The 16,546-nt window shown below is 44.2% G+C and overlaps 1 protein-coding gene across 3 annotated transcripts in view; it reads right to left on the bottom strand.

Moving 5' to 3' along the window:
* PITPNC1 (phosphatidylinositol transfer protein cytoplasmic 1) overlaps positions 1 to 16,546 on the bottom strand; it is a 263,252-nt gene that overhangs the window by 43,577 nt on the left and 203,129 nt on the right. For all 3 annotated transcript variants that reach the window (XM_049701886.1, XM_049701884.1, XM_049701885.1), the window contains one exon: positions 2,323 to 2,418. In XM_049701886.1, coding sequence (XP_049557843.1) covers positions 2,323 to 2,418 — 96 coding nt within the window. The remainder of the gene's footprint in view (positions 1 to 2,322; positions 2,419 to 16,546) is intronic.

Below are 16,546 nucleotides of genomic sequence, written 5' to 3'. Positions count from 1 at the left end.
TTCTCCATCCAGAGCAATCTTTTAAAAGCACAAATCAGATCATATGATGCCCCAGCTTTAATTTCTTCGAAGGCATCCTACTGCATGTAAATAAAATCTAAGTGTCTTAACATGATCCCACCCTCTTTTCCAACCTCCCTTTGTGCCATTCTTCCTTCTGTTTCTGCTGCTGCAACCACACTGGCCTTCTTTTGTTTCCTTATAGGTAACACCTTGGGACTCCCATGCATGCTGTCACCTCCCCCTGGAGCACTGTCCCCCAGCTCTTTTCATCCTGCGGGTCCCAGCAGGCCATTTCTCCCTAAGCATCTCTCCTGATCCCATCCTCTTAAATTCAGTTTCCCTATCGTGGTCTCTCCCTGCAAGCTTCCTTATGGCACCTGTGACTTTTAACTCCATATGTGCTCATGTAGTTATTTCTTTGTTGTTTGGCTCCCCTGCTAGATTGGAAATGTTGTGGGGGAAGAGACCCTCAGTGTCTCTTCTGTTCATTGCCACGTCCCCATCTAAATATTGTCTGTGACACTCAGTGAGTACTCAGTACATATTTACTGGATGAATGACTATTCCCCTCTCATTTCCTTGGTCAAACTGCAACTAGAAAAGAATATTTTATGACCCAGGAAAATGAATGACTGTGAAACATGAAAAAATGGTCCTTGAATATCTGTGTCAATGAGAAAAAGCTTTCCAGTGGTGGTTCTTGGGAGCACAATGCACAGGGAGATGAGTCAGGTACACGATGACTAGAAATGAGACTTGTTGATTTTGTCATTAGTGTTCCATATCTGTCCTAAGACTTTCCTCCGAATCAGAAGGGAACTCCCCGAGTGCCAGTCAGGACCACACCAAAGCTATCTAAGAGGAAGAGCTGAAATCAGTTCAGAGTTTTCTGGCAACGCTGCCTTTCTAGAAGGCTTGAGCTACCAAAGAGGCCAGGACGTCCAGGTAAGACAGCAGCCCCCCAGGCCCAAGGAGCCACAGAAGCGACAGGGCAACAGCTTCACCCAACGCACTGCATGATGCTTTGCACATCACTGAAGCCCCATAAGTATTGGTGGCCTTGAGATGAAACCACAGAAGTACCTCCTCTAAGACAAGGGGAGGCCAAGCTTCTCCTCTTGAGCAGGTCCACAGTTATGCAGAGAGCATTTCATTTTGTTCTTCTGAAAATTCGCAAGTGTGGTTGGCTGCAGAGTGTAATGTAAATGGATGACGTTCAAAAGCTCATCCTTGAGTCCCACCAAGAGTAATTCACATCAGCCTCTCCCCGACTTTAAAGAGACAGCAGCTGCAGAGCCCATGCCTGCAATTAAGCAGCTAAGCATTTGCTAACATTGGGTTAGACTCTGATATCCAAACGAATCCCAAAAGGTGGAAGCAAAAAAAATCTGAACCACATTGGGAGCCCAGTGTGTGTCACAGTAGAATTCATTTTTACCGGGTTTATTTATTATGTCTTAAATCAGCCCTAACCAAGCTGAGGGAAGAGTTTCAAGGTCCATGTGTTACAGCTCAAGGACGAGACTGGGGCCCCAACTCCAAACATATTGTGATTGGCTGAATGTTGCTAAACAACAAAAATAGCCCAGCATCTGTTGTCATTGCAGGGCTGGGACGTTATTTCCAAGGGGGTCACCCAAGTTCCGTCAGCAGCCATTAATAAAATACTAACAGGATACAAATGGGGACTTGCACTAACAGTAAAATAGCAAGTTCGCACTGAGGCACACAATGGATTCTGGTAGGTGGGAGTCATACAGACACATATTCTCTTAAATTTATTCTTAGTCAAGATGAAAAAAAGAGAGGGCTGCATGAAGGCACTTCTGGTTTTGAGAGAAAGGTTCTGTGCAGAGATGAGCTGTCCAAGTTTCAATATGCACTCAGGGAGGATTGATGGAGCATTTTCTTTGTGTTAGACCCCAAAGGTACAAATAAAACACAGCTCCTGCAGAGGGGGGGAGACAGGCTGGGCCCAGGCCTGGCCAAACAGGAAGCCAGAGGTGGCTGCTGCATTTTATAGGCCAGTTATCGTTGGGTGGTTCAGCCTTGTGAGTATTTTGCTGCCCAGATTGATGGCAGAGCTGGGGAGATAGGAGACTACATTGAAATTGAGTGGCAGCCGGGGTTAACCACGGGCCCCAAGCAGTAGGGACTTCATTTTGAGACCCGCAGTAAAGAGTCCAGCAAGATGTGAAAGCAAATTGAATCAACACAAAGACAGATGGAAGTGTCCCAGGTCAGTGTGGACTTAATAAATGTTTGTTGAATGAATGATTGAATGACTCTCTTCCACATGTCACCCCATCTATTGCTCACCTCAGATTCTTTGTAGTAACGTTCTGGAATTTCATCGCAGGCAATATCGATAAAGCACACTTCTCTCTCCAGATCTTTGGCTTCATTGTCAAAAATCTGAAAGAGCACAGCAACAGTATCAAAGGTTAGTGATAGTGGGTGAGATCCTCAAGGTGCCTGCAAGTTGGCCCAACGGTGCCTGAGGCGGAATAACTCCCCACAGAGCATCTTCACATGGCTCAGTGCCCCCGGGGAGAGCTCTACGCTGCCCCCGAATGTGCAAGAATCACGAAAAGGTTTTATTCATCGCTTACACTTTGTCACATCAGAGGCAGGTGTAGCATCAATCACCACTTGGTTAGGGGAAGAAGAAAAACAGGCTGTTTTTAGTAGTTCAAGAGTGAAGAAATAAATCTCTTCCAAAAGTTTCTTCCAAAAAGGAAGTCTGCTGATTTTTGGCAGTTAATCTAAACAGGGGGAGGGAAGAGGCTAAAAAGGTTCTGGGTAGATAGGAGACAAAAAGCAGTAATACAGCCTGAGATTTAGAGAAGAAAAATGTGGGGTTTTTTTTTCATTACAATGTTTACATATATTTAATATCAGAAATAACACACACTCATTGAAGAAAATACAGATAAACGAAAAAGAAGAAAATAAAGATTGTCCATAATCCCATTACCCACTGTCTTATTCTTGATCATTTAAGAGCATGATTTCCTTGGTACACACAGTGGTAAGAAGATGGAGCTTGAAAAAGTACTGAGATGGCTTCCTGCCAAGCTACGCTTGATTCCACTGGCCCAGAATGTCCAACACTTGCAAAGAAATATGTAAGACAGTGTTTCCCTGGTGGCGCAGTGGTTGAGAGTCTGCCTGCTGATGCAGGGGATGCGGGTTTGTGCCCCGGTCCGGGAAGATCCCACATGCTGCGGAGCGGCTGGGCCCGTGAGCCATGGCCGCTGAGCCTGCGCGTCCGGAGCCTGTGCTCTGCAATGGGAGAGGCCACAACAGTGAGAGGCCCGCGTACCGCAAAAAAAAAAAAAAAAAAAAAAAAAGAAATATGTCAGACAGCCACATATATAGATGTACACTCTAGTGGAAAGATTAAGTTCCTCTACTTTTTCCCATTGCCACTTTTTCTGATCTAAAGGGATACACTTCTGAAGGATAGTAAACAGATTAAGTTTGCAAATCACTTGATCCTCGGAGAAAGTCTTAACTGTAGCCCTACCTCTCTGTTTAGCTAATTCCTACAAGGGAATCATCCACTAACACTAGTTAAATCTGACTCTCTAGAAGAGAATGCAATATTTTGAAAGAACAGAGTGGTTGACGCCGAAGAACATTGTCTTGACACAAATTTGGAGCCTATTAATAACACACTCTCCCGCAGGAGAGCATCTGGAGGGCTCTTTACAAGTTGAAACTCCTAGTCCTTTCCAAATGCTTTCTGAATAATATCTGTGCTGATTATTATCTGCCCAGTCTGCTGTTTGCTCTGTCACCAATTTTCTTCTATAATGATTAGATACTGGACTCTTCAGATTTATTCAAGATTAACTCCCCAGTCTGACTTGAGAAGGCCACTGCATTTTCCATAAAGGCAGAGAAAGACTGGTTCCTGGATCAGCTCTGACTCCTTCCATGGCCAGTTGAAGTCAAGAGCTTGGGGACACTCTCAATGTGTTTGGGAGGGACAGGTTGATTGCTTTGAAATGGAATGGAGAGACGGAAGGAAAGTAAGTTCAAGGTTGAGTGGAGAAATAAGTTGTGAAATGAAACACTGGGTCTCAGGGTGTTTGTGTGTTTCTCTCTCTTCCCATGAATCTCTTTTAAAGTGTGTGCAAGAGAAGACATGTGCCTCATTAAGAAAACAAAACAGAAGGGAACACCCCAGAGGCAAATGAGCTGCTAGAGAGTAAATTACAAGAGAAGTTAGAGAGCTTTGACATTTATTGGTGGTAAAATTTATGGGACTGAAAGAAGGGAAAATGAACAGGGGTTAAGGGAGTTATTGACAGATTAGGTGGCTTTTCCTAATTTAATTCAAATACTTTTGGATCACCCATTATCACATTATTACATTATTGCCCTTCTGCTCCAAGTTCACCCTTAAGTCTCTGCTCTGAGATAACAGACTGGACCCTGTAAGAAGTTCTCCTTGACAGCGAGTAGGACACTAAGTCATTTATTAGGGGGACCCTGCAGGAAGAAGGGTGCTTCTCTTCCTGGTTTGAATCTTATTCCTGCTGCAGAATCTGTTGGGGTGGGGGTGGGGGGGAGGACGGGGGACATGCGGTGCTGCTCTGTCCCAGCTGCATGCCCGGAGTACACAGTTGCCTGGTGACCTCGGAGTCCTGGCCTTCAACATGGCCCTCCTGATTTAGGCACCTCGCACTGCCAGTGGTGCCCTGACCCTATATACCTGCCCACCAGTCTCATCTCACCTGAACCCAGAGGGCTGTTTTCTGCTGCCCAGCAACTGTGGACAAGCTCTGGTCCAGGAAACCCAGCAAACTTCTCTGCCATCCAGTGGGCTACAACCACAACTCCTGCAAGGAGGTCTGAACTCCAGCCATGGAGGTGGACCCCTTTCAAGTTTGTTCTTGCTTGCGTCTACTCCCTTAGCCTTTGACTTCCCTTTACATCTTTATGGTTACTCCAATCAAAGTTTAATAATTCCTTATATTACTTACATACTCTTCCTGTTCAAATTACTGTGTGGTTTATGCCTCCCAATTGGGCCCCAACTAATACCTCCACTGCATACAAAACGGCGCCCTTGGCTTTGGGGGCTGCAAAGATAAGAAGGGCTGAGTTCTCTTACCACCAAACCCACCACTTTGCACCAGAAAATATCTCAGATGTAATATGGCAGCCATGACACCATCGCAGATAGGCAGGAATGGTGACACAGATGAAGGCCCACGGAGGTTACACAGTTTGCCCAATGTCACAGAGCAAATCAGCCATGGAAAATCAAATCAAATCCATATCTCCTTCATGTACTCTCTCCATTATATTGCTTTACCTTTCTACTCTGAGTTTTGGGCCCCAAAGCCAATAATTTATGGCATACATTGTCACTGGATACACTGAAAAATGTAGACACACCACATAGAGAGTGGAGTGTTGGAGAGAAACTCAATCTAAAGCCAAAATTAACTGAAGTGTCTCAGAATCTGACATTGCTAGAAGAAACACTGTAAAAAAAAAAAAGAAAGGCTGAGTTCCTGCCCTTAATGAGTTACCATCTAGTGGGAGAGAAAGACTGGGAAGCTACTCCCCAAAATACAAGATGGAAGAAAATATTTGCTACAAAAGAAAGAATATACTGTCAAGCTAGGGAGAGGAGTCATTTATGTTGACTCAACAACTACAAGGTCAGGATAGTATTATTATTTCCAGTTTTCAAATGAGAAAACCAAGGCTCAGAGAAGTAAAAGAGCTGCCTGCAGTCACACAGCCCGTCGGTAGAGAAGCTCTGATTCAGGGCAAGTCTCCAGGCTTCACAACCAGACTCCTCCAGGGATAAAAGGCTGCCTCTTGGCACCCAACCGAGAAGATAAATATCAATCAAGAGTACTTCCTATTTCTTTCCAGAAAGATGAAACTGGACTCTGATTCTCTTCCTGCTACCGAAAAATGTATGTCCTGAGTAGCTATTATTGGGAACTCCCCAACGACTTGGAGCTTTTCTGCTGAGGCTGCAGTAGAATCTACCTAGGTAGCTTTCAGTTCCAACTCTGGACTCCTTCTTCAATATGACACTTAATTCTTGCATCCAAGTCCATGAAATACCAAGCACCTTCACAGTCAACGTTTCAGGGTGAGGACCTGAAAAAAAAAGCTACAAAAAAATCAGTTTGAGGACCTCAACATCTTCTTCAGGCTGGAGATGACAAAGAGTCTTAATTTCCAATAAATAATAAATCTCCCAATGATTAAGAGCCTTTAGGAGATGCTCGTAGGTGCTCAACACATGACTGCTGAATTACCGGAAGACATCAGCTTCTACTTTCCAAAGAAGAACCTATGGCACGAATATTGCTTACTGATTGATCTCAGATTCCTTTCATGAACCCAAGTTCTATTTCTTTGCTGGTAAGCACCCTTTCTATAATCCCCAATATAGGGCTCAACATAGAGTGGAAACCTCGTAGTATTGGCTGATGGATCCCACAATGGGAATCAGGACAGCTGAGTTTGAATTCAGTTATCACCTCTGTGTAACCTTGGGCAGGACCCAGCACCTCTTTTGGGTCTCCATATCCTTATCTGCAGAATAAAAGGCGTCATCTAGATGGATGGGTAGCAGGGAGCTGTGAAATATCCTGGAATTGTACCCAACGTTTGAGGAGATGCTTTCTTTCCGGAGAGAGGGTTTGACCACTTTCATCTGATTATCAGGGAGATCTATGGCCCCAGTGTGGCTGAGATCAAGTGACCCACATGACCACTAGAATTCTTTCCAGTTAAAATGTCGGTGATGGTGAGTGACTTGCGGGTCATGTTAGGCTCCTACATCCTGTTCTTTGCCCCTTCACCCACATGCAGCTGACGTGGGTGGTGCACAGAGGGGCTGCAGCAGGGAAACAGGAAGTGGCAGTGGTCATGACGTAGCGTAATCAGAGGCCACAGCGGGGGTAAAACAGCCTCATCTTCATCCTTAGTTTAGGGCATGATCCAGAATTAAGCCAACACTATTACAAACAGAGGATTAGCCAGGCCCCAAAGGAAAACAGCAAGATTAACTATTCACTGGGGCTTCCCCAGTGGCAGCCGCAGCGGCAGCGGCTGCCGGAACTCTGGTCCAACCACCAGCTCTTTGAGGTGGAATGAGATCTGCTGAGATAGTTTAGGATGAGACACATCTTAATGTTGATACATTAAGCCAAAGCTCCACCAGGATCTCACCTGACACAGGTGCTGTGTACCTTCATGCTCTTGGGAGCTTCTTGGGCGGCATTTGTCCCTTTTTGAGATGGGAGTTGGGTTTGGGAGTCAAATATGGTACTTATTTAACATCTGTGGTTATTTATCAGAGACATACCCACCCACGAATCATCTGTAATGGATTTCAGTGCCAATCTGGTTGACTCTTCTGAACTCTACCCCCCAACTACACAATGAACACTCAATAAACAAACTCCTTTTAATATGAACTAAGCAATATTATAATGAGAAGGCAAATCTCCTGAGTAAAAACTATCTTAAAGATTCCAAAATGAAAAGGGAGTAATTTTCCCTTTTTTGTAAAGCACTATGAACATTAAGTATCAAGCATCTTTAAAATCTCCATATACTTTGATCTGGTAAATTTAAGCTTTGAGAATTCATCTTAAGAATATTAAATAAACGAAAAGCTTTATGTACAAAGATTTTCACTGTAACATTAATGTAACAGCAAGAAAAAACAGAGAGAGAGGGGGAAAAAAAAAGCAAACAGTCAAAATATCCCAGTATGGGAGAATGGCCAAGGAAATTATGATAAATCCATTCGATGAACTATTATGTAGCCATTAATAACTCCATTCTTAAAAAAGATTTTCCCAGGAGGGTAAACATGGGCGTGGGTAGGATGGAGAAGGGGACATGCCCCATATTTAATACAGACAGATGCTGAGTCATGTGGTTGTAACTCAGAAGGGAAAGGTACATTGATAAATATGGAATGTGTTTTAATGACGCACTAGATTTCTTCCTTGAACAGGGGTGCCTTTCTAGATTTTATTTAATCTCTCGTTTTGCTTTTAGACGTTTCTGGATTTTGTGATAGCCCAGCCAGGGAGAGCACTGTGTACAGCAGCTTTTCAGAAATCCACAATCCTGGGAATCATGGCTTCTGCAACCCCTTTCTCTATAACAGTAAGTTTGTGGTTTAAGATCCAAGTTTAGATGGGAACTGTCTGTACTTTCTGCGCGATTTTTCCATAAACTCAAAACTGCTCTAAAAAATAAACTCTATTATTAAAAAAAAAAAATGGGGGGGGGAGGAAGATCCAAGCTTAGTAGCTGTGTGGATTTTATCTTCCTGCCATCTGTCCAAACTACCAAGGATGCAAGGTAGAGGTGGCTGATTAGTAGGGATTTTGAGAAAAGTCTATTAGTCGTCTCATTTTATGCTTCACATATGATTAAGGGGACAAAGAATCCCAGCTAAGCTGCTGTTCTGCTCTAATTTTTTTTCGCTGTACTTGGGACGTTTCAGGGGGAGGCAACTGACTAACAAAGAATAGGTTCAGCAAGAAGGAACACTGGAAGCAGAATTATTGTTTTAACAATGCTTTCATTTCAGCGCTCTGGATTTGCAAAGTGGACAACTGATTTGGTGCAGGGCAGGGGATATGGGTCCCTGGTTCTATTGATTATTCTCTAACAGTACCATACCTGGTAGGAGAGCCTGAAAAGCACTTATGGCTGGGAAAAAAAATAGTCCAAGTTATTGACAAAGACAACCATCATTTAATTACCCCATCTCTACTGGTATTCCCACCGAGAACATTTTCACGCCTACACAATACAATCGTGACTGTTTCACAAATATGTAAGCTATATGATCCAATCCAAGAATATGCGACTTGTCTTCTCCATCGCCATTATGATAGAGATAAAAAAGGATGGTCTTCTTTGGTCTCTTGAAAAACATTTCTGCTTCTTTCCCACCCCCATCCGCAGAATAGAGTTGGGTAACTTATTTGTTCTGAAGGTGGACCTACTCAACGACAGTGCTCTGAAGAGAAGACACTAGGCTTACAGCAATCAATAAATCAGCAAATACTTATTAAGCATCTGCTATGTGGTCAACACTGTGCCTCTTAAAATGTGTGAGATAAGCTCCATTTTCAAGGGGCCTTAGGATTTTGTAGAAGACTTGATTCAATGCAAGATTTAATTAACAGCACCATATAAGATATAATCTGTTACTAAAGTAATAAGTACTAGGGCTTCCCTGGTGGCGCAGTGGTTGAGAGTCCGCCTGCCAATGCAGGGGATACGGGTTCGTGCCCCCGTCCGGGAAGATCCCACATGCCGCGGAGCGGCTGGGCCCGTGAGCCATGGCCGCTGAGCCTGCGCGTCCGGAGCCTGTGCTCCGCAACAGGAGAGACCATAACAGTGAGAGGCCCGCGTACCACAAAAAAAAATAATAATAATAATAAAAATAAAAAATAAAATAAAGTAATAAGTACTAAAAGGTATGTATCAGACAAGAAGTACTCCAGTCCAAATTCAGCAAGGAGGAATTACATATATATATATTCTTTTTCAGATTCTTTTCTATTATAGGTTATTATAAGATAGTGAATACAGTTCCCTGTGCTATATAGTAGGTCCTTGTTGATTATTTTATATATAGTAGTACGTATATGTTAATCCCAAACTTCTAATTTATCCCTCTCTCCCCTTCCCCTTTGGTAACCATATGTTTGTTTTCTATGAGGAGAGACAAAAGTTTAGAAGTTAACTTTAGGGGCTTCCCTGGTGGTGCAGTGGTTAAGAATCCACCTGCCAATGCAGGGGACACGGGTTCAAGCCCTGGTCTGGGAAGATCTCACATGCCATGGAGCAACTAAGCCCGTGCGCCACAACTACTGAGCCTGCACTCTGGAGCCCGCAAGCTACAACTGCTGAGCCTGCGTGCCTAGAGCCCGTGCTCCGCAACAAGAGAAGCCACCGCAATGTGAAGCCCGCGCACCGCAATGAAAAGAAGCCCCCTGCTCACTGCAACTAGAGAAAGCTGCGTGCAGCAACGAAGACCCAACGCAGACAAAAAAATAAGTTAAAAAAAAATTAACTTTACACGAAAGCTAGTGCCATCTTGTCATTCACAAAAAATAAAATAACTCAGCACCTTTAGAAAGGTGTTGATCCTTGTTTTTTATTTTGGACTCCCTGCCCCTGAAACAATCTTTTTTAAAATTGATTTTGGGGGGAGTATACAGTTCTATGAATTTTAACACATGTATAGATTCTTGCAACCACAACTACAATTAAGATTCAGAACAGTTTCACCACCCCAAGAAACTAATTTATCATCACAATTTCCCCACACCCCAACCCCTGGCAACCACTCATGCGTCCTCCATTCCTACAGTTTTCGTCTTTTCAAGAACGTCTTACAAATGGAATCATACAGATTTTAACACTTTGAGACTGGCTCTTTTCACTCAGGACCATGCCTTTGAGATTTATCCTGTGGTTGTGCAAATCGAAGCTCATTCCTTTTGCTTACTAAGTAGTATTCCATTGTATGAATGCACAGCAATTTGTTTATTCCCACATTAAAGTCTAGGGCAATTACGAAGAGAGCTGCTAAAAGCATTTGTGTGTACACAAATTTTCACTTCTTTAGGGTTCATACCCAGGAGTGGGATGGCTGAGTTATAGGGTATTATGTTGATTCTTCTTTATGAGAAGAGAAATCAATACTCCCATAGTGAATTGACTAGTGCCTCCCCCAAATTCATGCCCACCGGGAACCTCAGAATATGACCTTATTTGGAAATAGGGCCTTTGCATATATAATTAGTTAAGGATTGCTATGGACTGAATGTTTGTATCCCCTGCCCCTGGCCCCCAAATTCGTATGTTGAAAACAAATGCCCAGTGCAACAGTATTAGGAGATGGGGCCTTTGGAAGGTGATTAGGTCATGAGGGTGGAGCCCCCAAGAGTGGGATTAATACCCTATAAAAAAGACCCCCCCCAAAAAAAGACCCCATAGAGCTCCCTAGACCCTTCTACCATGTGAGGACACAGGGAGAAGTTGGCAGTCTGCAACTCAGAACCCAACCATGCCAGCACCTTGAAGTCAGCCTGTCTTCACCAAGTGTCATGAACAACTTTTTCTTTAACATCAGCCAGTGTTGGAGATTTGTCCTTTTCCTTTCTCCACCCACCTTAAAGCTTGCAGAAAATTCAAAAACAGGCAGGAACCTGATGATAACAGTAGAGAGAGAAGGACAGGAATAACGCAGGGCACTGCTCATCAGTGAAGTTTAAAATAAAAAGCTGCTGATAAACATACCTGGGGCTGAGAACACAGAGAGATATAAGAGGAAAGGATGCCTGGGGAAGGGGCAGGGAGGAGACCTAAGGGTCAAAGGGCATACATAACACAGTAGATATGAATTCACAGTGTGCTCCCTGTGAGGGAAAGAATACTTCTTTCAATTCCCGGATTTGTGTCTAGAAAGAGCGCTGGCAAAACAGTGGAGGGTTGACAACCATTTCGTGCTGTGACCTGAAGTCCCATGCAGGAAAACAAAGATGAACCCTGATTCATTTGGGTAATCAAAGTGACATGGTGACTGAGGAGAAAAAGATTCGGACTGGCAAAACAGTGTTCTTGTAAGGTGCTCTGATCATGGTAACTAATTAAGAAAGGAACAGAAAAGTACATTAAAACAACCCAGTAGGGTCACAAATGCTATGACTCAATTCATTTACTGAAAAGGCTTTAATGGCACAAAAATGCTTCTAAGTTACGGTTCCCAGGGCAGCTGTAACAAGGCTCTTTTCATAAGCTTGGTCTGATTTCAGCACAGAACAGCCTCGATTCAAATTCTTCCTGTGGCCGCAGCCCCCTTTGGACCCATGGGCTGTGTCATGAGATCAAGCCAACATGTCACATGGGTACATGTGGGTACTGGCTCCTTACACCCAAGAATGTGTATAGTTTCCCTGCAGTATGATCAATAATGCTTCCTAAAGTAAGTCTCAGAAGCCGAGCTTAAAATAGTTTCAATTTCTCCTTGTTCCTTCTGATTTCAATTCACAAGGTGGCCTCTGGGAACTAGAACTGCTGGTTTTCCTGCAAGTTGACGAATGGCTATTTCACCTGGAAATGCTCACGGGCTTGCGACGGGCCAGCCCTCAATAGCCTCAGTGTGTGAGGTTTGCTACGTCAAGGCGACGTTGATTCTGTCCTTCTCGAAAACTTCTTTGAGTCCAAACAATGAATCCTTTGCACAAGAAGTAATGTGCCTGACACCTGTCCTTTTCTTTTCCCTGAGAAGCTACTGACTCAGCCTTAAGGGAAGGGACTAAAATGCTGACGTAGGTGGCTTGCTGAGGCCTGTGCCTGGTGGGGCGGCCACACTGGGAAGTCAAAAAACAACGCGGAGAGTCCTGGAAGAAGGCTGCCAGTAGCCTTACTCTCAGAGGCCACAGAGGTTCCTCCTCTGGTTCACCAAACAAGCGGCCTGAGGTGCTTCAGGGCCTTGTGTCTCCTTCTAGCTCATTCCTGGCGTGCCTCTCTGGGCAACACAATGGAATGGACACCGGCCCAAACCCACTTAGGATTCGTGATAGATTGCATCTACTGTCAGAAAAAACAAAATCAAGGAACAAATGGTTACATTTTCCTGGTAGGTTGTGTTTTGTTTTGTTTTTCCTTTTGTGTGGACTGGTTCTAAATACCTCCCAAGGCAAAGTCGGGGAACTAGGCAAGGCTTCTGGCTGAGCTCCATAGACCTGCCCCAGGCAGCAGACCGGAAGGCTCCAGAAGGAGCTCTCCAGGCGTGGGTAAGACAGACATGGGCCAGGAGATGGGAGGGGGCTGCTTCCTGAGTGCTACCCAAGGTCATGGTGTAATTAGGCCCCCGTTTCTGTTTACTTCTTTATTATGTAAAACAGAGTCAGAAAATTGTAGAGAGAGGAAATATAGTGCAGTGGTGATGAGCCCAGACTGCAGAGTCAGCAGACCTGGGCTCTGCTGCTCGGCTGGGTGACCTGGGGTTGCTACTGAGGACAAGTAGACCTCACTTTTCCTCATCTGTAAAGAGCAGTATTAGTTCCTCCCTCATCCGGTAGCAGCGAGGACACGATGACATAAAGCAGTGATGACAAATGGAAATGAAAATGGAGTAATCACAGTTCAGGCGCACAAAAATGAGTCGGGTGGCCATTGAGAATCTGGTCTCAGACACGTCTCTGCACCCTGAAAACTTGAACTTTCTTTGAACTGTACCTGACCCAAGGACACCTCCAGCCATATTCAAAACACCACCTGCCAGCTGCAACCTTATGGTCTCAAGGTCTCCCTTTGTCCCCATGCAACCATTTCAGACCCCAACCAATCCTTACTTAACAAACACCCTTAGTCCTTGCCAGCTCCAATTATAATTCTTGAGGAACAATTCATGTAGCTGACCGTAACCTTGTGTTTTTTTGCCTTCATAAGCCTCCCCCATTTTGTAGTCCAGTGGAACACAATTCAAATGCTTCTTTGAATCTGTGCCTCCCAGGCCACAGTGTTAACAAATATCCAATAAACACCTTTTTATTTCACCTAGGTCTCTGTTTCTGGAATTTTGGTTAATGGAAGGTAAAGCCCACTTCATTTGGACCTGGTTAAAAACATATGGTTACCAAAGGGAAAACGTTGGGGGGAGGGATAAATCAGGAGCTTGGGATGAACATACACACACTACTATATATGATATTGGTAACCAACAAGGACCTACTGTATAGCACAGGGAACTCTACTCAATATTCTGGGATAACCTATATCAGAAAAGAATCTTAAAAAGAATGGATATATTTATATGTATAACTGAATCACTTTGCTGTACACCTGAAACTAACACAACATTGTAAATCAACTGTATTCCAATGAAATTAAAATTTTTAAAAATCAATGTATTCAAAATTACATTCATCGTCTTCATCGCTACCCCTTTGGGCTCTAAGGTTTGAGCCTACCCTTCCTCTTGTGGTCCAAGGTAGAAACTTGGGTGTCACCCTAGGCTCTTCTTTCTTTTGTATTCTTACATCGGGGCAGGCAGTAAGTCCTATGAATCCCTCTATGTCTACCTCCATATCTCACCAATCCATCTCCCTGACAGACCTTCTATTCTCTATCTCACCTGGACAACTGCAGAATCCTTAATACCCTTTCTCTTGAGATTCTGGTTTCCATCATGCATCCATCCGTCTATCCATCCACCCATTCATCCATCCACCTATATACACCCACCCGTGAGTTTTCTTCCCAATATGCTAGCATGGTTTCTTCACTGCCCCTGGAACATAGTTTATGGTGGAATGGGCCTAGGAGTCAGAATATCTGGGTCTAGCGCTTCCCTGGTGGCGCAGTGGTTGAGAGTCCGCCTGCCGATGCAGGGGACACGGGTTCGTGCCCCGGTCCAGGAAGATCCCACATGCCGCGGAGCAGCGGGGCCCGTAAGCCATGGCCACTGAGCCTGCGCGTCCGGATCCTGTGCTCCGCAACGGAAGAGGCCACAGTGGTGAGAGACCCGTGTACCTCAAAAAAAAAAAAAAAAAAAATAAATAAAAATCTGGGTCTAATCCTGGTTTCATGAGTTGTGTGTGCCTAGAAACTCCTCCATGCCTCCATTTCATCATCCAGAAGCAAGCAGGACCAGTCAGGGCCAGGTGAGATAACCAGGTGTGAAGGGGCTTTGCAAACTCCAAAATGCTACACAAATGCATGGAATTAGTATACCTGCTTCTACCTGTCAACTCACACTGCCTAGAATTCCTCCTTTCTCTCTTCCTTGCTCCAGGCAGGCCCCACTCACCCCTCTGAGCATCAAGCTTCCTAACAACTCACCCTTTCAACTTTCCACACCCTGGCTCTTGCTCATCCCTTTGCCTTAAAGGCTCTTCCCCACCCTATCTGCCTGGCTCACACCAACTCATCTTTCAAGGTCATGCCAAGCTGTGCCAAGCCCTTCTTGATCACCTTTTAGTAAAGCAATAATGTGTATAATTCATTATGTTGGGTAACATTTGGTTATGGTTAAATCCCTGGCCTCCCAGAAATCCCAATGCATATCTCCCTGATGGACTTGCCAGGGGAAACACTACCTATAGTAAGTGGTTTGTCTCAGCTGTTGCTACGTTGGTTAAATTAGAGGCTTATAAGTCATTAACACTCAAGGAAAGGTTGAACAATTATCTTTCAGCTCCAGGCTTTTGAAATCTCTCCAAGTAAAGCCAAATCAAGCAAGTGGCAACAGACTCATTGTGATTTTTGTTTTAAAAACTATCAAACTGGGGAATTCAGAGGAAATGTTCTGGTTTGGATAGCCGTCTGGACATGGAAGATGAAATAAACTTGACAGGTGACAGCAAAAGTCTTTTATTTCACTGAATTCTGCAAATCAGGACTGGTAGCACCCCAAGGGCTCTAGTAAGAGGATGGCCACTGCTTGGGTCCCATTAAGTGCCCCAGCACTATGAGCCCATGTGGTCCCCAAGGTAGTGGGCAAAAGGCTGTAACAAATGTATCTCATTCATCTGTGTGTTCTTCAATCTTTTAATGTCTCATATATAATCAAAGCTCAACAGTTAATTTTTTTGTTTTCTTATATTTTGCTGTTTTGGAACTGAACTGTTGCACTAAATACCACCAACTTTGAGTTTTGTTTTGTTTATTTTTTTGCGGTACGTGGGCTCTCATTGTTGTGGCCTCTCCCATTACAGAGCACAGGCTCCGGACGCGCAGGCTTAGCGGCCATGGCCCACGGGCCCAGCCGCTTCGCGGCACGTGGGATCTTCCTGGATCGGGGCACGAACCCGTGTCCCCTGCATCGGCAGGCGGACTCTCAACCACTGCGCCACCAGGGAAGCCCCCAACTTTGAGTTTTAACATTAGCATTTGTTTGCTGGTAGTTGGTTCATTTTGTTGACCGCCAGCAGATGACATCTTGTTAGCCAACAAGTAGTAACAGATGTCAAAGTTTAGAAAAAAAATTGTGCGAGGAAAAAGAAAAATTGAGAAAAATCCCATCCGTGAAATTTCCTTCTTCCTGCAAATTAGGAAAAATAACTGCAAAACTTTAGACGCTGAATCCCTAGGTCAAAGAATAGTTAGAGACTCATGCCTCAAAACCAACGACAGCAAGAGCCTGAGGGGCAACTTAAGAACTTTCCAGCATGTTCTAAATAGCACTTCCTATACTTTAATGTGCACATAAATCACCTGGGGAAACTTGCTAAAATGCAGGTCTGGTTCAGTGGGTCTAGGGTAGGGCCTGAGGTTCTAATAAACCTCCAGGTGATGCTTAAGATTCTATAAACATGTGGTATTTGGGGAATATGTTTGAGGCAGGGAGTATGAAATCAAGAAACTGTAGAGGGAAGTAGTGGTCAGATGGATTCCAGCCTGGCAACGGAAGCCGCTGTGAAATAATCACATTTGGGGTCTAAATGGATCCCCTCAGGCAGCTTTGTGGGAGATGGGTTTAGTGAGAGATGGTTCTAGAAAAGAGATAAGC

The sequence above is a fragment of the Orcinus orca genome, chromosome 19 (assembly GCF_937001465.1).
Source record: "Orcinus orca chromosome 19, mOrcOrc1.1, whole genome shotgun sequence".
NCBI classification, from domain to species: Eukaryota; Metazoa; Chordata; class Mammalia; order Artiodactyla; family Delphinidae; genus Orcinus; species Orcinus orca.
Note: the sequence above shows the minus strand (reverse complement) of the source record. Positions and strands in the feature narration are given on the sequence as shown.